Genomic DNA, 23,170 nt, shown 5'->3' with positions numbered 1-23,170 from the left:
TTAAGCAGAGAGTAGTGGCGAAATTATTGCTGCCGGTTTAGATCCATGCCAATACGGGTTTTCCATTTTCCATTATCTAACTTATGCTTCTTCATGTTGATTTTGCAGGCTTTGGGATGTAGAAAAATGTAGAACTGCACTATAATATACCACGCTGCTACCATACACTGGTACATGTTCTTTTTAGGTGTATATGTAATGTTTTCTCAAGTACATAAGACATTTTGAAATTTACATGAAGTCGGAGAAAACTACAGAACCTGGAATTTGTCACTAAAAATAGGGGGGGGGGGATTCACTGCTCACTATCTTCCTTTTCCTGGAAGGCCCAGCAATGGTTTTACAAGATAGAATATTGAGAATAGGTGTAAGGCCCACAAATATTTTCTGTTATCCCATTTATTTCTCATACATTTGCTTGATACTTGAACACCTAGCCCTATTCAACAAAATGCAATTCAGAGGTGAAAGAAAGGTCCTACACTTTGTCTAGAAAAATCAAAAGAACTATAGATTGTATATGGCTCAACAGCAGTAATTGTGAGAAGGATTTAGGAGTCCAAGTGAACAACCGCTTACGTATGAGCTAGCAGTGTGCTACAGCTGCAAAAAAAAAAGCCAATGCAGTCCTAGGTTGCATCAAACAGAGGGATAGTATCAAGGTTTCCTGAAGTGTAAGTGCCATTTTATACTATTTTGGTAAAAGCACAGTGGGAATACTGCATACCCTTTTGGTCTCTACAGTACAAAAAAAAATGTTGAGGCTCTAGAAAGAGTGTACAGAACAACAACAAAGATAACTAGGGAATTGGAGGCTAAAACATAAAAGGTTGAAGAAACTGGGTATGCCTAATGAAGAGAAAGACTAAGGGTCACATGATAGCAGTCTTCCAGTATTTGAGGGGATGTCACAGAGAAAAGGGGGTCCACATATTCTCCAAAACACCTGTGGGCAGAATAAGAAATAACAAATGAAAACTTATCAAGGAGAGATCCAACTTAGGAAGGATAAATTTTCTGACAGTAAGAACAATTAATCAGTGGAACAGCTTGCCTCCAGAAGTTGTGGGTGCTCCATCACTGAAGATTTTTAAGAAGAGTTTGGACAGCCACATATCCAGAATAATATAGGGGTTAGATTAGAAGATCTTCAAGGTCCCTTCCAATTCTTTTATTCTGTATTCTGATTTCAGTTTATCAAAGATCTTGATAGGAAGAGGGGGCAGAAGTGTTGAAACATGTGGCAAGATGATGGATAAGGTACAATAAGGCAACTTTACCAGTGTAAACTTTACTTGATGTAGCAAAAGGAACAGGGCATGCTTTGGGACTCTCCATCAGCCTTCTTGCACATTTGACACACATCCACTGTTAATCTTTAACATTTTTTTAAAAAAATTGAGACTCTGGTATAATTGGCCTGCTCCTGGAATCATGGCAGTCAGTTGTTTCCCAAACTATCGCCTTGGTTCATTACTCCTATGACCTTCATTTATTACTATCCTTTAACGAGCCCACTTCTTTCTTTTTCTACTGACATTTTTTTCTTTTTAAAGTCTGAATTTCTTTTGAGCTTATAATATTGTTTTCCTGCAATAGCTGCTTCCTAATACAACTCTTTTGTGATTATAGTTAATCTTTTATTCTGGTCCTTTCACTCTTAAAACTGTTGAAACTGCATATACATTAGTTTTCTAAACTGTTCCGTCTCATTGGAATGGGGGATAAACATACTTCTAGTATCTTCATTTTCAGAAGTTCCCAACTCTCCTGTGCTCCCTTTTACCTGAAAGTCAAGTAGTCTTGCATATACTTCTCTACATCTTTTGAAATTGGCTATCCTAATACCAGTATTCAGTATATATATGCAAAAATTCCAATTGTTTATATCTCTTCAACCAGCTCTTCTTCATTAGAATTACATTTAAGAAAGACAATCAGTTTTTTTCTTTAACTTTTTGAAATTGCAAAATTATTTGTTTCAGGTACCTCATTCCCTAAATCCAGCGTCTTTCTTGCCTTCTCCCTCGCCTTTTAATCTGCTGTCCAAAGGACTCTTTTGCAAAACTAGAGGGGGTGCATAGAACACAACAGAATCATAAAATTATAGGGTCTGAAGTGACCTCACATCAGTAACTACCTTACTGCCAAGCTCCACTTTTTTAAAAGGTGAGGGTGGATCTGCTTAGACAGTTGCATCACACTGCCTGGAAGTCATAGAAGAGAGAATATAGAATCAGAAGTCTTTTAGCCCAAGCCACTGCTTAAGGCAGGAGACCTTATACCACAGGTGTCAAACTTGCCACGTCACATTGCCATCACATGATGTTTCACAATGTTTTCCCTTTGCAGAGCTGGGATGTGTGTGGCCTGTGTGTGACACATTCAGCCCATGGGCTGCCAGTTTGACATCTCTGCTATACCATCCCAGTCAAATGGTTGTCCAGCATATTCTTGAAAACCTCCAATGGAGCAGCCACAACTTTGAAAGGCAAGATATTCCACTGATTAATTGTTCTGTCAGGAAATTTCTCCTTAGTTCTAGGCTGGATCACTCTTTAACAAGCTTCCACCCATTATTTCTTATCTTGCCCTTTGGTGCTCTGGAGAATAAATTAATCCCCTTTCCTCTGTGACAGCCCCTCAAGTACTGGAAGACAGTACTAGATGTCACTATCTAGATGTCAATGTGTCAAGTATTAGATGTCATTTCCTAATCCTTCTCTTTGATATTAGGCCAGAGGTCTTCAAACTTGGCAGCTTTAAGACTTGTGGACTTCAACTCCCAGAATTCTCCAACTAGCATAGCTTGAAGTCCACAAGTCTTAAAAGCTGCCAAGTTTGAAGACCTCTGGGTTAGACATATCTATCTCCCTTAACCGTTCATCATAAAGTTTAGCTTCTAGACCCTTTCTGAACTTTCTAGGAGCATCTTTTTTGTATGATAGTAACCATAAGTGGACCCAGTATTCCAAGTGTGGCTTCACTAGTGCAGTATAACGTGCGCCTTGCAACCTCCAAGACTCATCCCCTTAATGTAATAGGCTCCTCAACCTCACCTGCACTCTTGCTATCCTGATGCCAAGCCTCCACACTTGTACACATTACCCCTCACCCCACTTTTGCGGACAACTCCCTCTCTCGTTATTCCCGGAACCAGCCGAGCTCGAATATCTTCCGAACTCAAATAGGAAAGCATGCGCCGGAAAAGAGCACTGGTCCTGCAGAGAGTTCCGGTAAACTCGGAAGTTACGCACTGTCTAGGACGTATATGTCGATATTCTCTAGTTTCCGTTTAGGCCTAGTTTCCGGAAAGGAGCTGTTGCCGTTAGATCTGCGAGATGACTACTATGTTCGCTGATACTATCCTTATTGTTTTCATTTCGGTCTGCACCGCTTTGTTAGCGGAGGGTGAGTGCGGAAAAGGAGGATAGAATCAGTTTCTCTCCAAGTGAAAAGGACGGAGAGCAGGATGGTGGCTACAGTAGTTAGGGTCATCTTCCTTTAACCAATTTTAATTGTATTTGTTGCAACTTGGTGCACATTCAGTTGGTATTGGTATTCCATGATCATGCTAGAGTGGATTTTGTACTTCTGTCCAGAAGCTGGCAGGATAGTTATAGGGGCTCCGATTCTTTTACGTCGAGGGAGTGGAAGTGAATGCTTGCCTTGCAGTCCAAAGGACAGCGGAATGGGGATGGGAATCAGGAAGGTGCTGGATGACTTCTCAGGTGATTCAGAAAGTGGTGCCCACCTGAATTCCACTTCAGAACCTTGGCTGGCTTATTTTGCCAGGGATGATTAAAATGGTCATATCTGAATTCCTTGATCCATTGCTTGAAGCTAAAAAAGTTAGAAATATTATATTAATTCTGTCGGTCAAAATTGTTACAATTGAAATATCCACATTAATATGTACATGACAAAAGTGCAGAATTAAATGTATTTTTCTAACCTTCATGATAAACACACATGTCTAATTTTATGCTCAATATTCAAAATCATTGAATCACATCCAGCCCATAACTTTACACCAGAAGACTATTAAATGTGGCATGCCAATTACACCAATAGCTGATGTTATAATGAATAAGAAATCAGCACTCTGCATTTTACAGAAAATAAATCTCAGAAGAGTCTTCCCAGATCTGTCTAAAACACATGGCTTCACACCATCTTTAAAAGTGTTTTTTTTCCCCTAACGGGACAATGTCATTCACAATGCATTTTGTTTACAGTACTCTTTGTCTATTAGCCAATCTGTTCAAGATCAAAATGTTATCACTGATAAATATAAGTGGAAGCTGGAGCAAGGAGAAAGCAGTGAGTTTTGTCTTGGGAGCCATGGGATGTGTCTTTGTAGAGGCTTAGTGACCAGATTACAGTAATTCTGATTAGTTCTGTTCTGTAAAATCTCCACAAACACCAAAATAGCAAATCTGTGCATTGGGCAAGTCGATCCCCCCCCCCACACACACTCTTCATGCCTGTGAATGACTAAAGTGCCATGGGTATTGATTTTGTAGTTACAAATAAATTGTAGCTATTAGGCAAATCCATGAATAACAAGATTCAACTGTATTATGTAACCATTACTGGATAGCAGCAATAACCCAGTATTTTTGCCTGAATTCCCCAGCACATCTTTTTTTTTTTATTGAAAAGTTTTATAAGAAATTCAAACAATTTTCTCCCTCCCACCCTTTCCCCTTCCCCACATAAATTGTACATTTTCTTATACATAAGAAATCCTACATATACATGTTTTCCTTAAAGAAAGCATTAAAATAAGACATTTTAATTACATTCGGAGTTGCTCTTCTTCTCTTTCTTCCCTCATTCCACAACAAACCTTCTTCTCCTCCTTTCTTTCCCTTCCCTCCCTCCTCTTGTCTCCTACTTTCTGCTACCTCTTCTCCCACCTCATCCTACTTCCTTTCCCTTTCCCCCACTTCTCTCTTCTTTTCCCCCTTCTTGCCTTCACTCCTACCCCTATCCCCTTCCCTTCCTCCTCTCCTTTCTTCCATTCCTCACCCTCCCTCTCCTCCTCCTACCCCCTCCTCCTCTCTCCTTTCTAACTTTTTTGCTGTGAAATATTTTCCTCCTTTAGTGTCTGAGCAACTCCTGTATTCTACTCATAGAATATACTTTTTTTTACTAAAACATTTCTCTATTCATCACCTTTCCCCCCCCATCCCTTATCCCCCCCTCCCACCCCCCCTGACTTCCCAGAGCAAAAACAGGGTATAGCATCTAACAAACATATACTAAAATAAACTAACAAATTATAAAGTTCAAAACTCCCGCATGTTCTTTAACTCCCTTGCTCCAATTCATCAACCTCCCTTTTATAAATTCTCAAAACCAATTAAATTAAATTCATTCTTCCTACTTATAAAAAAGAAAAAGAAAAAACTTTTTCTTGATGTATAATCTGATACTTTAGCAGTCTTACAAACAGTAAAAATCATGAATAAATTCCATTTCTATTCCACAAAAAAAGAAAAATTTTTCATCTTAAAATCTTACACATTTTATCTCATATATCTTTTAAAATAATATAGTCTTATGTTAAGCATTTTAAAAATCTCTTAATACCTTTAAAACACTTATTTACCAAATATAAATTTCAGAATCTACAGGAGGATGTCTTTCAATTTTTCAATTAACCGTGTTAATACCTCTAACTTTTTAGAGAGCAACCCTTAACTATCCAAAACTAATTATCATTTTGCAATAAAATTCGGAATTTAACATTAATCCTCTTCGCTTCAAAGGGTTAGACATCTTAAAAGCTTATACAATTTATCTCATATATCTTGTAACCTTATATAACCTTATATAACCTTATATAACATTTTAAAAATCTCTTAATGCCATTAAAACACATATTTGCCCGATGCCAATTTCAAAATCCACAGGTAGATATCTTCCTTAATCTTCTGTTCTTCTGTTCTTTCTATATTTTTTCCAATCCTTTTTTTTTATAAATTCTGTCAACAGCCCCCCCCAGTTTTATTTTTGAAACTTTTAAAATGGTGATTTGAGGTTGATGCGCATTTTCTAACTTGAAATCCCCATTTCGTCTCTTCTTGCTTATATAATCATTCAGTCCATTTCTTTGTCCATATAGCCAAAATTTGTTGCCATAAAGATTGCCAGCTTGCAATAAAGAAACTATTTGTTGCTTTTCTGTCATTTGAATGGAAACGTCCACCAAAACCTTTGTTTCAACTGTACCAGCTAGTGTCTTAATCCTGTCCATCTCCTGATCTTCCAAAAACAAATTTCTCTGAATAATTTCCTGCTGTCCCTCTAACAACTGCTTATATTTTCCCGAGCTGTTTTTTGAAAAAGCCCTTTCGATTGTATCCAACAAGGCTGAAGTAAAAAAGTCTAGAAGTTCTTGAAAAGCCTGGACAGTCACGGCTTGGGAATTTGCTGATTCACCAGCCCTGTTGTCAGCCATATTTCAGCCACTTTGTATTTATCCAGCTATCAGGACAACAATTCAACTCTTTTCCACACAGTATAAAAACCAGATCTTAGTTAAAATCAGTACCAAATTCTTTTCCTCAGTACCAAATTCTTTTCCTGGCTGCTTCCCCTTTAAAACTTTTTCTTAGGGTGTAATCCAGTAGCTGTATCACTGTTGCAAACTTTAACAAGCCTTAACAAGCACTTTCCCTGGTAGTTTCCTCCTCCCGCCCTCAGGCGCCATTTTCTGCATTTAAAAGCGGAGTTAAAGTGTTACTTGCAAATTTTCCTTTTGTTTTCTCCTGATTTGCTCTGTCTGCTATCAAAGTAAAGATGTTAAAAGTCCCCCCCGTTGATTTTCAGCAGATTTTGATCGCAGCTTCTAGCTCCGCTTTAGCGGAGTCGTCTCTGGTCCGGAGTAGCTTGACAGGCTTCTACAGGGAGCCCACACCCTTTGCGCCCCAGGATTTCTCCTAGCGCACTTGGGGGGCTCTACCTCTGCCTGTCAACTCTTCTTTCTCCCCTTTGCCCGGGGAGAGGGTTCCAAGCCTCCAGACAGCAGTTTTTTGGCTGTTCTGGGGCTTTTACAGAACCAGGGATCGGGCGCTCGTAAAAGAGCGTCTTCAAAGCTTGCGGAGCCAAGCGGAAGTCCCCAGCACATCTTGAAGCTGGAAGTCTGTCAGGATGAATGAGAGATAGAATAGAATTGAATATTCTGGAAGAGACATTATTAATTTATGGTTAAGTATTAATTTGTAGGGGAAAACTAAATCAAGATGGCAAAAAATAATTCACTTCATATTTATGAAGTGGGTTGGACCTTTTCCTCTCCATTCAGCAATTCTGCTTAATTGTGTGCAATTAATTAATTGTGTGAGGGGTGTGTGTGCAATAAGCTTTTACCTAAAACTGTAGTTAGGCACCAGAGAAAAGTGCTTGGTTGTTTCTCATAGTTTTACAGCAATGATAACTAGATAATTTCAACCAGAGTGTTGGCATCATTTTATTGATGGTCTCACTTTAATAGCTAGTGGAGCATCTTGGAAAGCCCTTGCTGGTTACTATATGAAATAATGGTCTGATCTATCAGTGCTTCCTTTATTTTTTTATAATTTTGAAAAGTATGCACTAGAAAATCTTACTCAGGTTCAAAATAGCACCAAAATAGTACCTTTATTTTTAAAAGTTGGGGCAGAGAATCAAAGGATACTTCCATAAATCCTTCCAAATGCTATCTTGAATTTTCAAGATCTCCTTTACAACCCAATTTTGAAATAGTGAGATGGACTGCAAATATTCTAATACAAGTAAAAACTATATACTGAACATATAAATATCAACAAATAACTGGGACTTTTCACCTGAGAAGTTGCATTTGCTTCTTCCTCATTTTATTGTATTGTAAATTTAAAATTATTGTTTCATAATACTACAGGTAGGAAAATTAATTGCATGGAATCGTAAAACATTGAGCAGTTGTGAGACTTTCTTCTCACTAAATAATCAAGGTTCTTGCTATGCCAGATATGAATAACTAAGGTTGGTTCAAGGGCCACATCAGGCTTTGCATTGCAGAATGTTAGCTGCAGTCCAAAAGTAAAGGAGACACGGAGTTGAGTTTTAAATTTATGAGAGCGGACTTTGAATATTTTAAGTGGTTAGGGTTAACCCCAATTAATGCAAAATGGAAAAAAAATGCCTTGGATGTTCTGTCCCACTGATAGAATCAACTGGTCTGAAGATTTTTATGTGTTTCTGCCCAGTTGTACATCTTTTTCTGTCTTATGTTTATTTCAGGCATAACATGGGTTCTGGTGTATAGAACAGATAAGTATAAAAGACTGAAAGCAGAAGTGGAGAAACAGAGTAAAAAATGTGAGTATGTTTGCAAATACAGTGGTTAAAATGCAGTACTGCAGGTGCTTCTGCTGACTGCTGCCTACCAGCAGTTCAAATCTCACCAGCTCAAGGATGAGTCAGCCTTCCATTCTTCCGAGGTTGGTAAAATGAGGAGCCAGATTGTTGGGGACCATATGCTGACACTGTAAACCGCTCAGAGAGGCTGTAAAACACTGTGAAGTAGATATAAGTCTAAGTGCTGTTGCTATTGCTACGTTATTATATAAGGCTGAGTTACATTCTTTACTAGGCTGAGTTGTAGTTATAAATCTTTGTGGTTGGTTTGTGATCTATATGCAATAACCCCAGCAGCCAATCCTCCCCAAGTGAGATACATGTTGCAAAGCAATGGTAAATAAAACAATACTCAGCAAAGGTGAAAGACTGGCATATAAACTCTGCACTTTTTGAGTTTAACATTTTATATTGAGTTATAAAGTGTTGTAAAATACAAAAGTAAATAGAAAAGCAATGGAGGGGGGAGGGAAATAGGGAAGAGAAGTGAGGAAAGATGGAGGGGGGAGAGAAAAAGAAGCATTGACTTTCAACTCTCTGTTACAGTAAAATAAGGCATTAACATCAAATCACTACTTTTTGCTTTTCCATAATAGTATGAACAAGTCATTTCTATAAAGATTTATCAGCCTAATCTGTAAAACCCAGAGTTAAGAGTTTCATTCTTTTCTGCATCAAGCACGAAGTTCAGAAGTGGTCTCTGTGTGGAAACAAAAGTACTTACTGTATTTTTTGGAGTATAAGACACACCTTTCCCTCCCTAAAAGAGGGTGAAAATTTGGGCGCGTCTTATACACTGAATGTAGCCCAGCCCACGTGGCCAAAAACGTGAGGCACGGAGGAGGCGATGGTCTGTGGCAATCCCTAAGCCTGGAACAGCTGATTGGGGGTATTCTGGGAGGCCGATCCACCTGCCAATCAGCTGCTCATGCTGAATCAGACTGCAATAATGTGCTGAAGCTGACCTGGCTGTTCGCTATTTGCTGCAAGGACGTGTCAGAGTTTGCAGCTGCAATCATATCCAGAAAGCACACACAAGTAACTGATTCAGCAGGATTCAATAACTTCTCTTTATATAACACATAAAGTAAATATACAATACCAAAAGCAGGTTTTCCAACATAGTAGTAAATACAAGCAAAACACAAGCAGAGGAGAGGAGTTTCAGTTTTAGTTTAAGAGCTCAGCACAGCATGCAGCTTTAGTACAGAACAGTTGAGCTAAGCCACACCCAGGCTCCTTGCTGTCTCCTTGTTGCTCACACAGCAAATACTGTTTCAGTTTTCAAACAGTCCTCAATTCTCACACACTGACAGGATGCTAGCCAGATGAATACCGATACATGCTGGTAGGCAGAGGCAGATTTTTTTTTTCTTATTTTCCTCCCCAAAAACTAAGGTGCGTCTTATACTCCAGAGCGTCTTATACTCCGAAAAATATGGTTTGTTCTTTTCTTTAATCAAAGTAGTCAATTTTGCCATTTCAGCCAACTCCATCAACTTCTACAACCATTCGTTCATGGTAGGAATTTGGTCCTTCCATTTTTGTGCATACAATAGTCTGGCTGCTGTCAACATATATAGTAACAAAATTCCAATTTTTTTCTCCACTTCTTTTTCCATTAGGCCCAAAAGGAAAAGTTCTGGTTTCATTTTTATCTCCAGTTTCAAAATTTTCTGTATTAAAATATGAATCATACTCCAAAAATTTTTTTGCTTTATCACATGTCCACCATGGATGATAAAAAGTCTCTTCTTTACTTTTACACTTCCAACATTCATTTGACAAACCTTTATATATCTTACATAACTTATCTGGTGTTAAATACCAACGATACATCATCTTACAGAAATTTTCTTTTAGATTATAATTTAATGTAAATTTTAAAATCTTCGTCCACATATTTTCCCATTGTTTAAGCATCACATTATATCCAAAATTCCTTGTCCACTTAATCATGCAATGTTTTACATATTCATTTTCCAAATTCAATTTCAATAACATTTTATAGATCTTAGCAATAATATGTTCATCGTTACCACATAATGAAATTTCCAATTCATTTTTAACAAAGTCAAATCCATAACACCTTTTATCCAGTTTAAACCTTTCTTTCAGTTGTTGATAAGTAAACCAATGGCAAACATAACCTTCCGATTCAAGTTCTTGTGGTGACTGTCAGCATCCGCTCTTTCATTGCTTACTTGCTCGGCTGCCATGAAACGGGAGGGAGAGCTATTGGAATTCTTGGGAGGGGGAAGCGAGCCAGTGGAAAAGGAAAGTAAATCTTTGCTGCAGCGTTTTCTTTGAAGCTGATAACGACTCAAGGTCAAAGGTCATGGCATAGCAATAGGATGACACTGCCAGATGTTTGCTCCCATGGAAATTTCCATGGATTTTATTGTAGAATTGCCCGAAAGTGGGGGGAACACAGTTATTTGGGTGGTTACTGATTTGTTTTTTAAACAAGTGCATTTCATCCCATGTCCCAAGATCCCTTCTGCAAAAACACTTGCAAAAATGTTTGTCTAACATGTATACAGGTTACATGGCGCTCCAGAACGTATAATTTTGGATAGAGGAGTTCAATTTACCTCCCATTTTTGGAAAGAGTTCCTAGGGTTGATAGGCTCTGCCCAAGGTTTAAGCTCCGCCCCCCCCCCAAACTAATGGGGCTTGTGAGAGAACCAATTCTGTATTAGAACAATATCTGAGATGTTACATAAATTATCAGCAAGATAACTGGGCAGATTTCCTGCCGTTTGCAGAGGTGGCCTATAATAACTCCATACACAGCAGCACAGGGTTTACCCCTTTCAAGGTGGCCTCTGGCCAAGATTTTGTGCTCATTCCAGAGTTGCCTTAGGAAAAACCACAAACCCCTCCTTGGTTGATTGGATAGAACAGTTACGTGGCACTAGGTCAGTAACTCGCAAGGCACTGGATGAAGCACATCTGGCTCATAAAGCCCAAGCCGATAAAAAGAGGGCTCAAGCACAAAATTATAAAGTTGGTGATATGGTTTACCTTTCCATCAAATACTTGCAAACTACCCAAAAGTCAAAAAAGCTTAGACCCAAGTATGTGGGTCCTTTTCTGGTAGTTCGGATCATAAACCCAGTCACAGTACAATTGGAGTTACCAAAAAATTTGCGGCGAATTCATCCGGTGTTTCATGTCAGTTTGCTAAAACCGGAGTGTTCGTCCCTTTTACGTCCAGACCAAGAACCTCCTCCTGTCCCCATATAATTGAAGGGGAACAGCATTTTGAGGTCAAGGAAATATTAGACTCTAGAAAGCATCGTGGTAAGGTGCAGTATTTGGTGGCCTGGAAACATTTCCCATTATCTAAGGCTGAATGGGTGAATAAACAAGATATTCGAACTCCAAAGAAAGTACAATAGTTTCACTCCAAATATCCTGATAAACCTTAATCTGATTTTATGTCATGCTTTATTTCTGTGATCATCTGTTTTATGTCATTTTGGTTTCTTGTAGGAATAATGTCTCTTCTGCAGGAGGGTCGAATGTCAGCCTCCGCTCTTTCTTCTTTTTTTTTTTTTTGTAAATATTTTTTAATTTTTTTCCAAACATAAACATAAAATATAACTTTCAAGAACAGAGTTTCGATCCGGTCACAGATGGTTAACATGCTTACATTCTTTTAACACGCTCTATTCCACTTTTCCATTACATCTTTTGAAAATTTAAAACAGAAAAAAAAAAAATTTAAACATGAAATTCTAACATTTTCATCTAAACAAATCTAATATATCAATACAGTTTTAGCTTCAAATTAAATTTCAACTCATTATCTCTGTATCTATATCTCATCAATATCCAAATAGTTATTAACAATATTCTTGTCAGCATTCTGATGCTGCCATAAAAAGACGAGGCTTGACTTTTCACCTACTTATTTCTTTGTAGATAATATCCTCTAGGAGATAAGATGGTGGGGGGGAACATTCCTATGGGGTGAAGTCAGAAGCTGAGGAGACTGACTTGGAAGATGGCCAATGAGAAGATGAGAATTGGGGAACGGAAAGGGAAGGGTTTGGGGGTCAGAGGGTTAGTATCAGCTACGACTTAAGTCGGGGCCAGATCTGTCATACTCAATAAATGGAATACTTCAGCAAAGATTAATTGTTTGGGAGTGCAATTTATTTGAGATGACATCGAAACTTGACAGATAGCCAATACTCCTTTCCAAGCCAAGCTGGCTGACATCCAATCCTCCCGTTCCCTCCCTGACGTATGGAGTGAATGGAGATATTCAACTGACGCCATGGCTGAAGAAAGTTTTATTTAAGCAACTGGAAAAGAGCCAGTCTTGATTCCAGCCAGCTTGGAAGTCACGAAATCTCAACCCTGCCCGTCTCCCCCGGCAAAGTTGCAAGATAGCCAAGGTCAGACGATCGTGCTGCAAGCCAAGAAGAAGGCAGATAAGTACTCGGGGGTTTTGCCAAAAGCCGCAGAGGTTGAGTTTCCTTTCCCGAATGTGCAGGAGAAGGGGAAACCCCAAAGTGAATTGGGGAGGGCAGACTGTATATGGGCCAGGCACCAAGAAATTTCAAGGATGCCATTCGATAGCCCATAGATGAATTGAAGGAGAAATTTGACCGTGCCATCCTTCGGAGGAGGAGCCATCATGCAGACCAAAGGAAGAGAGAGGCCGTAGGCTGAAGCGCAGCCCTTCCCCCCTCCCTAGCAGAAGGAGAAGGAGCCCAAAAATGCATCCATGATGTTTGCAAAAGAACCTGTCTTAAAGCATCCTGACCCTGAACAGCTCTTCGTTATCCAAGCATATGCAAGCGATGTGGCAGTGGGGGCCGTGCTGCTCCAAAAGAACTGCCAAGGTAATCTACAGCCTTGTGCCTACACCTCCCGCAAGCTCACCGACACAGAGAGGCGATGGGCGTCGTGGGAGAAGGAAGCATTCGCGGTGAGATGGGCGTTGTTGACCTGGTGGCACCTACTAGAGGGAGGCCAGAAACCGTTCGAAGTTTGGACTGATCATAAGAATCTGGAGGCCCTCAGAACCCCACGGAAATTGTTGCCCAGGCAGGTCCTGTGGGCTCAATACTTCAATCGTTTCAACTTCGAGCTCAAGCACATCCCAGGGGGGAAGAACTTTCTGGCTGATGCCCTCTCCCGGATGCCCCAATACAACAGTGAGCGGGAGCAGGTAGTGAATGCCATCATCCCCTCCACCCAAGCAGTGGGTCAGGTAGTCACCAGACGGCAACGACGTGACCAGCAGGGCCAACCTACAAGTGACTTAACTACAAGACTAAAAACCGAAACAGCAGCGGACCCCTGGTTTCGAGACAATCAACTCCTCTTGACAAAAAGGGATGACCTAGCATGGAAGGGGACAAAACTCTATGTCCCACAGACTCTACGCATCCTGATCCTCAAGAGGAGCCACGATGTCAAACCAGCGGGACATTTTGGCTTCCTAAAGACTCTGCACTTAGCACGGAGACAGTTCTGGTGGCCCCACATGAGAAAGGACGTGGACAGTTACGTAAAAAGTTGTTCCGTCTGCGCCACGATGAAGGGACAACCAGGATGCCCTCTCGGGCTGCTGCAACCAGTAGCTGAACCAACGAGACCATGGAAGGAGATTGTGATGGATTTCATAGTAGAACTGCCGAGAAGTGGTGGCAACACAGTGATCTGGACTGTTAGGAGACTTATTCTCCTAACAGGCACACTTTATACCCTGCAGCGGGCTACCCTCAGCCCGCCAATTATCCAAACTGTTCCTGAAACACATCTACCGCCTTCATGGAGTACCCAGAAGAATCATCTCCGACCGAGGGGTCCAATTCACAGCAAAATTTTGGAGGGAGTTCCTACGATCCATAGGTTCATCCCAAGGCCTCAGCTCAGCATTTCACCCGAGCACCAATGGGAGGGTGGAGAGACTGAATGCCATGATAGAGCAGTATTTAAGATGCTACGTCAACTACCAACAGTCCAATTGGGCAGACCTCCTATCGTTTGCGGAGGTTGCGTATAATAACGCTGTCCACAGTAGCACGGGATTAACCCCGTTTAAAATAGTGAGTGGTATGGATTTCGTCCCCATGCAGAGTACCCAAGGGAGCCCTCTTCCTCAGTCAGCTTGACCGATTGGATGGATATGTTGAGGGAAACCTGGAAGAACGTTAAGAGGGCATTGGCCAAGGCGGCACAATCCTATAAGAAACAAGCAGACAAGCACCGAACTCCCCAAAGACCATTCCGAGTGGGGGAGAAGGTTTATCTCTCTACCAAGTTTTTGAGACTTAGACTCCCGAGCAAGAAATTGGGCCCGAAATTTATAGGACCTTTCCCTATAGAAAAAATAATCAACCCGGTTACAGTACAACTGCGGTTGCCCCGGCTACTAGGGAAGATACACCCCATTTTCCACAGCAGCCTCCTGAAGCCTGTGGTGGGGTCAACTTTAAGGCCGGTGCCATGTGACCCCCCCCGAGCCCCTGGTTGTTAGGGGCCATACTCATTATGAGGTACAGCGAATTCTTGATTTGAGGTGGCATAGGGGGCGCCTCCAATACTTGATTAAGTGGAAGGGTTACCCCTTGTCAGAGGCTTCCTGGGTGAAGAGCACAAATATCCAAGCTGATCGCCTTATAGCCAAATTCCATGCAGATCACCCGGGTAAGGTGGGAGGGAGTGGAACACACCCTCGGATGGGCTAACGGTACTTAATTTGTTTTTCTTTTCCCTGAAACAGGCCTCCCTGGAAAAATGAAGGGAGAGGGGCCGGATGTTAGCATTCTGATGCTGCCATAAAAAGACGAGGCTTGACTTTTCACCTACTTATTTCTTTGTAGATAATATCCCCTAGGAGATGAGATGGTGGGGGGGAACATTCCTATGGGGTGAAGTCAGAAGCTGAGGAGACTGACTTGGAAGATGGCCAATGAGAAGATGAGAATTGGGGAACGGAAAGGGAAGGGTTTGGGGGTCAGAGGGTTAGTATCGGCTACAACTTAAGTTGAGGCCAGATCTGTCATACTCAATAAATGGAATACTTCAGCAAAGATTAATTGTTTGGGAGTGCAATTTATTTGAGATGACATCGAAACCTGACAATTCTAGTCTCTTATTCTAATTATATACCTTACAATTTTATCACCAGAATTATCAAGTTCAATTTCAATACAACTCCATTTTGTTAAAATTTATAAAACACAATTTTATCAACATCTTAATTATTTGACCCTTTTTATCAAATTAGAATATCTTAAACTTTCCAATTTAATATCCCACATATTACACAGTTTTATCACAAGAACATATTGCTTATTCTTTTCCAAGTTATCAACTCTTTTGAGATTATTCCTAATATTATCTCCTCCCGATCTCCCCACGTTATAGGCTGATTTCCAGCATATTCTATTTGGCTAGTTTCTAGCATAATCTTCTCCCAAACTCCTCCATTGTTTGGCTGACTTCCAGCATATTTTATTTGGCTAATTTCTAGCATAGTCTCCTCCAGAACTCCTTCCATTGTTTGGCTGATTTCCAGCATATTGTATTTGGCTAGTTTCTAGCCTAATCTTCTCCCAGACTCCCTCCATTGTTTGGCTGATTTCCAGCATATTTTATTTGGCTAATTTCTAGCATAGTCTCCTCCAGAACTCCCTCCATTCTTTGGCTGATTTCCAGCATATTTTTCTCCAACTCTCCTCCTATTGCTTGGCTGATTTCCAGCATTTTATTGGCTGATTTCCAGCATTTTATGTTTGGCTGATTTCCAGCATAGTCTCCTCCAGCTCTCCTGCCATTGTTTGGCTGATTTCCAGCATTTTAGTTATTTCCCCACTTATTTCCTCCGAGTCTCTAACTCTTATCTAGTTAGTATCCTTCCCCTCATTATTTTAGTTTTCCCTTACATCATAATTATCCATTTGATCTTTATGTCTCAACATATTCATCAAAATTAATTCTCATTATATTTCATAGTAATCATCATTTCCAGTATTTGTTGAATTAAATCACAATTTATCTCTATCATCTGTGCATTTCATATTTTCATTCAATAACTTTGAATGCAGTTTGTTTGCAGTTGAAGCATATTATAACAAATAATAGGTTTTCTTAAAATATCTCACATTAGTATACACTTCTCATTGTAATTTTTAACCACTTAGTATATAAATCCCTATTTTAATTGCCATTTATTATTTTCTTTCTTTATTATTCCAAAAACCTTCCTGTTTTAATCCAAAAAAAACCAAAACCTTTTATTCCTTTAGGCTTTTAAGCATTACATTACAATTTAATTACATTTAGTTTTAATCTATTTTCTTTCTTCTTTTTCCTGTCTGTCCACCTGTTCCACTTCAAAGTTCACCTATTCAAATTAAAAGTGCTATATATCACTTTAATGCTCTTACAATGTCTGCTCCAATCGTGATGTATCGACTTCCTGTCTTGTATTCGTGCGCCACACCTTTTTTTTGCTAAGTCTGTAAATTTCCATTATAGAAAGGGTCCAAGATCTTTCTTCTTTCTTAAAATCACCCAGAATATGATAAAAATTTCCAAAATCCATTAGTCTAATGTTAATTCCAAAGTAATCATAATAATCCAAAGTAAAAAGCCATTTAAGATATTTCTTTTACAAGCAGAAAGTAAAATCTCTTCAATCCACTCTCCTGCTTAGTCACCACAGACTTCATGGCAATTTTGTAGCCATCCGTCTGTCAATCTTCATTAACTTCGTTAACTTTCACAAGTTTAGATTCCGAAAAAAACATTTCTTCAATCCACTCCAAAGAAAACAACAACAACAAAAAAAGAGTCCAATTTTCCAAATTATTAAAAACAAATTCTTCGCACCACACCTTTTTCTTGCTAGGCCAGTTAGTTTCAATTCTAGTAAATCCAGAGTGTTTCTTCTTTCTTCTTTTTAAAATCACCCAGCGACAGAATAGGAATCTCCAAAATCCTTAAGTCTGAAGTTAATTTCAAAATAATCCAAAGTAAAACTCCATTCATAGTGTTTCTTTTCCAAATAGAAGGAAATCTCTTTAATCCACATTCCGCTTAGTCACTGCAGACTCCATAGCTACAATGTAGCCGTTCATCTGCCTTTCTTCATTAACTTTCCAAAGTTGTTGACTCCCCCAAAAAAAGCAAAAAAAAAAAAGTTTCTCCAATCCATTCCAATTAGAAAAATAGGGAAAATAAAATCCAATTTTCTAATTCAATAAAAGCTGATTCTTCCAAATCAATTATACTAAAAAATTCAAACATGGGTCATTTATTTCCAATTAATTATTCTGTGTCAAATTTTCAAGCCCCAAATCTCTGTAGCCGCTTTTTAAATTTTGGATTCTTATTTTTAAAAAAAAAAAAAAAAAAGAAATCCGTTGTTTCTTGCCTTGGTTGGTGTCACTCACCCAGCTTCGAAAAACTCTTCCTTTCCTCTTCTCTCCTGCACATTCTTTTCACGGTCCGCCATGGCTTTGTGGCAGCCGCCATGGCTGCCTACCCCCACCGCCGACTTCAAGGATTCCCTTTGGCTTCCGAGGAACTTGCCTGTTCCTCTAAGCCTTCCGAGGTGCTCCTCGTCTCCCCCTATCCCTACAAGACAGGGTCGGTCCGAAGACCGATCGATCGGTGGTTTGTCAGTTGGAGTTTCCGCGGGATCGTTAGAGCCCGCCATAGCCCCGACTGTAGCGCCGCGGCGCCAGACCGGAAGTCTGCCTCCGCTCTTTCATTGCTTACTTGCTTGGCTGCCATGAAATGGGGGGAGGGGGGAGCTATTGGAATTCTTGGGAGGGGGAAGCGAGCTGGTGGAAAAGGAAAGTAAATCTTTGCTGCAGCATTTTCTTTGAAGCTGATAACGTCTCAAGGTCAACGGTTGTGGCATAGCAAGAGGATGACACTGCCAGACGTTTGCTCCCACCTGACCTCTGGAGAACTTGTGGATTGGATAATTTACGCTGGACAGTTGGGGGTGTGTGCTTTCTATATGTGATTTTTGCGCCTTTGCTTCAGACCTTGCTTTTCTTTGACTGCATTCAGTTCTTATCCAGTAAAAGTTACCTTTTTCTATGAAAATGGAGTCGGGGTTTTTCTTTCTTGGATAATGAAAGTAGGCCGTCCTGACTGTGACACCCAAAGAGGCAACTTCGTAGAGAGCCTTGTTTTATATTTATTCCAAACTCTTAGTATGGCACGTCTTAACAAAATGGTTATTAAAATCAACATTAACTTTACTTTTATCATACCATAAGTAGCCTTGCCATCCAAACCTTAATTCATGGCCCTCTAGTTTGAGTAACCTCTTATTCTGGAGACTCACCCATTCTTTTGCCCAGGTCATGCAGGCATCAAAATACAATTTCATATCTGGTAGACCCAAACCCCCTCTTTCCTTAGCATCTTGCAGTAGCTAATATCTAATTCTTGGTTTTTTCCCTTGACATATGAACTTGGAAATATCCTTCTGCTATTATTTAAATGGATTGTTATTTGTGAGTATTGGTAATGTCTGAAATAAAAAAAAACACCTTTGGTAAGATATTCATCTTGATTACCGAGATTCTACCCAATAGTGATAAATGCAGTTTATCCCATCTTTGTAAAATCCTGTTTAATATCCCTCCAAAGAGGGACATAGTTATTTTGAAATAGTTTTATGTTTGTACTTGTCAACATAACCCCTAAGTATTTCACCTTTTTCTCAACTCTAAAACCCAACTTTTTATTTAATATAGCACTATCCAAAGGAGGCATATTGTTAGTCAGCATTGTTGTTTTCTGTTTATTTATTTTGAAACATGCCAAAGTCCCAAACTCATTCAGTTTTCTCATTAAATATTCTATATTATTTTTGGGTCCTGTAAAAATATAACCAGATCATCAGCGAAGGTCCTCAATTTATAAATTTCTTTCTTAATATTTATTTATACCCCTTATTTTGTCATCTTGTCTGAGACCTCCATTCAGGACTTCCAAAACCAAAATAAACAGCAGAGGAGACAAAGGGCATCCTTGTCTTGTACCCTTTTAAATTTCACATGAATTTGTTAAAGTCACCATTTTGCATTCTGTGACATGGCTTTAATTCCTTGGATAAAATTCACTCCAAAGTCCATTTCTTCCAGCACCTTAAATATAAAGGCCCAATTTAGGTTGTCGAAGACCTTCTCTGCATCTAAAAAAATTAAAGCAGCCTGTTTCTCATGATATTGTAAGTATTCAATAATTAAGACAGTCCTCACATTATCTCTTAGCTGTCTTTTTGGCAGAAAGCCTGCTTGGTCTTCCTGTATGTATACCTGTAAAATCATCTTTAGTCTTTCTGCCAGAATAGCAGCAAAGAGTTTATAATCTTTATTTAATAATGAGATTGGTCTATAGTTCTTTGTCTTTGTAACATCTTTTTTTTTTATTAAAAGAGTTTTACAAAATTTTTTACAAATATTTCCCCATCACCCCCTTCCTTACCCTCCCCCCCCACCCCCAAACTTCCCGGAACAAAATACAGGGTATAACAATTAACAATCATATACTAAGCTAAACTAGCTATCTATGGACTCCTATCCCCCCCTTCACACTTTAACTTCCCTTTTACTTAACTAAATATAAATACTCTTAATTTTTCTATTCATTCATAAGCTATTTGATACTTTTTAGTCCGATATTTGTTTTGAATATAATCAATCCATCTTCTCCATTCCGATATATATTTTTCTTGTGAATAGTCTTTCAAATATGCTGAAATTTTTGCCATTTCTGCTAAATTCGCTACTTTTAATGTCCATTCTTCAATAGTAGGCAAATCTTCCTTCTTCCAATATTGCGCCACCAAAAGTCTAGCTGCAGTTATTAAATTCAAAATCAATTTAGTCTATAACCATACAATCTGTAATTATACCCAACAAAAACAACTATGGAGTAAACCTTATCTTCTTTTTAAGAATATTTTGGATAATCCACATTTTTATCCAAAATGCTTTAACTTTTTTACAAGTCGACCATATATGATAATAGGTGGCATCATCACAATCACATCTCCAACACTTAGATTGCGACTTCCGGTGGCTCTGCGAACGCCGAACGGACACTCCTGTAGGAGCTCCAGCCCCGCGATCTGTATAGCTGCTAGAACAGCGAAAATCAGCTGTCTAGCGGCTAAAAAATCTCCCCCTGGGGAAAAGGGGGAGAGAAGAGCAGAAGGGTAGAGCTCCCCTAGACCCCCAGGTTTTTTTTTCTTTTTAAGCCTGGGGTTTTCAGGGTGAAAGCTCCCTGAAAGCCCTTCGTTAGCTCTGGATCCGGGGTGAGTCTGCCTTTTGCAGACCGAGGCATAGCAACCACACCAGCAATGCAATTCTAAGTTTTACAAGACATTATGACTTTGGATGCTGGCAGAGCAAAATCAGGAGAACGACAAAAAGCAAGTATTGAGCTTTAACTCCATTTAAAAAAGGGGGGGAAATGGCGCCTGAGGGCGTGAAAATGAAACTTATCAGTGAAAGTGCTGTTAATGTTTGCAACATTGTTAACAACTACCAGATTACACATTAAGAAAAAGATTTAAAGTGGAAGCTGAAAGCAAAAGACTATGGAATTGATTTTAACTAATTTACATTTTTAAATTGTGTGAATAATTGGATTTTGAAAAAAAGAAAATGGCTGGTACCTTTGAAAGTGCTGAAGGACTATTATTACACACCCCAGCAAATACACAAATAAGAGTTATCATACATGACTTCCGGTTGGAGCCGTTGTCGCCGATAGACAGTCTTTCGTAAAACCGCCAGCCCCGTTGCTCGTAAAGAGCCACTTCTATCCTGAGAGGTGGCTTGGAAACCTCCACGATCCGGAGGAATCGGGAGAAGAGCCGGTGCGACAAGGTAGAGTCCCCTTTGAAGCCCCCAGACTGTTTTTTTTTTAAGCATCTGGGGAGGAAGTAGGGTGAGGCTCCCTTTACAGCGCGCTGAGGCTCCGGGCTCCGAGGATGTCTCTGCCTTTACAGAGCCAGGCGACGCGACCAACGAAACAAGAGAAAACCAAGAAACTTGTTAAAAATAAGCAGGGTGGAATCTGGACTTCAAATTTAAACCGCAAGTATTTTTCTTAGCCCTGTGATTGAAAGTAGTAACTGAGAAGAAGTGAAAGTACTTTTAAAATGGCGCTCTGCTTCAGCAATAAGGAAAGTTGAAAGAGAAAGTGACTTGTCTGAGCCTATTTCTGCTACAAAGTAACAAAAAGTAATAACGCTGGCCTGAGTAAAGAGTAATTTTTTATAAAAGTGATTTGACTTGTTCTCTCTCCCTTGGACTGGACTAAAGCTGGGGAAATTCCTGAAAGGTTTTTGTGCTGGAGAGGGAGAGAGGATATCCTTTTTAGAAAGAGTCAGGCTGCGTGGAAAAATGGCTTCAAAACAAAAGCCAGCTAAAGCTGAAGGGGGGGCTCCCCCACTCATAAATCTAAAGAGCAGCCTCTGAGCTCACAGACACAGACTCAAACACAAGAATCTGGATTTAATGACTTGAAAGAATTTATTGCTGGTGCTCTAAATCAGAAATTTGAAAAATCACAGCAGGAATTTAAGGAGATGGTCCAAGAAAAATATGATAAGATGAAACGGGAAATACTGGCAGCTGTAACTGGTTTGTCAGAAGTAGTGCACCAAGTTGATAAGAAAGTGGAACATCTTGGATGGAGTCTAAAATGAAGGAAGCTGACCAAAAAATTTCTAATGTTGATAATAAAACACAAAGGCTTGAAAATGAAGTTACAATGATGCAATTTAGATTTATGGAGTTTGCTGTGAGACTCAGAGGTATAAAAGAGTAACAGAGAAGATTTGAGAAGAGTTTGTGCTGATGCTCTGGCTGTCATGTTAAAGGTTGATCCTGAGGAGATCTTCTGCAAAATTGACAAGGTCTATAGAGTGAATTCTTGGGTGGCAAGACAAAGGCAATTGCCTAGAGATGTGGTGATCTACTTCACAGATAGAAGAATAAGAAATGACATTTTGCAAAAATCTTTTGTTTCTACTATTCAAGTGGATGGAAGAGACATTGGGATCTACAAAGAATTGCCACCTAAGATGTTGAGAAATAGAAAAGATTTTGGATTCCTGGTGACTGAACTAAAGAAACAACAAATTCCATTCAGATGGGACACCCCAGTGGGTATAATATTGAGGTATCAAGGAGAAAGATATCGATTAAATACTCTTCAAAAAGCAGAAGAATTTTACTTCAGTGTTTTTAAACCGGGTGCAGCATCTCCATGTACTTCCTCGGTGTTAGCCATAGTAGAGGGTGAGAAGGATATGCAATTTGAACAAGAGCTAGAAGAGCAGAGGAAACAGACGGAGAGGGAGGCACTAGAATCTCAAGGAGTGGCAGGGGGTTTACTCCTGTTGGATTCTCCTTTAAAGCTTCCAGTTGAACACCCTAAAAATACAAGAGAAGTGGCAGCGGAGTTCGACTTGATGTTGCATACTGCTAAAGATCAGCGTATTACTCGAGCAGCTTACAAACAACTTTTAGAGAAACAACAACACCAGAGCTCTAAGTTATCACAAGATGAACAGGGAGCCAATGGTAAAGCACAAAAATCCGAAGCTATGGGAGGAGCCAAGCTGAAGACTATTAGTGTGGAACAGAAACTTCAGCAAATGCTCTTATCGCTTCAAGGGCCCGCAGATGACAATTAAGTTTTTATCTTGGAATGTGAACGGATTAAACTCACCACAGAAAAGGAGGAAGATATTTCACTATTTGAGACA

General features: G+C 39.6%; 1 protein-coding gene and 1 long non-coding RNA gene across 4 annotated transcripts in view; one reads left to right on the top strand and one right to left on the bottom strand.

The window, feature by feature from the left end:
- Window positions 1-116: 116 nt before the first annotated feature.
- On the bottom strand, window positions 117-3,230 carry LOC117661256 (uncharacterized). Its single transcript, XR_009622212.2, has 4 exons — window positions 3,060-3,230; window positions 1,990-2,067; window positions 1,055-1,205; window positions 117-946 (listed from the first exon to the last, which is right to left on the bottom strand). It is a non-coding gene; the product is annotated as an uncharacterized LOC117661256 (long non-coding RNA).
- An 11-nt stretch (window positions 3,231-3,241) lies between these two features.
- The window catches only part of TMCO1 (transmembrane and coiled-coil domains 1), a 101,478-nt gene continuing 81,549 nt past the window's right edge, over window positions 3,242-23,170 (top strand). Inside the window, exons 1-2 of one of the 3 annotated variants that reach the window (XM_087891175.1) lie at window positions 3,242-3,731; window positions 8,275-8,352. In XM_087891175.1, coding sequence (XP_087747301.1) covers window positions 3,566-3,731; window positions 8,275-8,352 — 244 coding nt within the window. In that variant the 5' untranslated portion in view covers window positions 3,242-3,565. The remainder of the gene's footprint in view (window positions 3,732-8,274; window positions 8,353-23,170) is intronic. The other 2 variants (XM_060690195.2, XM_060690194.2) reach the window with 2 other exon arrangements.

Source organism: Pantherophis guttatus, chromosome 3 (genome assembly GCF_059756535.1).
Source record: "Pantherophis guttatus breed Tessera chromosome 3, ASM5975653v1, whole genome shotgun sequence".
Lineage (NCBI taxonomy): Eukaryota > Metazoa > Chordata > Lepidosauria > Squamata > Colubridae > Pantherophis > Pantherophis guttatus.
Note: the sequence above shows the minus strand (reverse complement) of the source record. Positions and strands in the feature narration are given on the sequence as shown.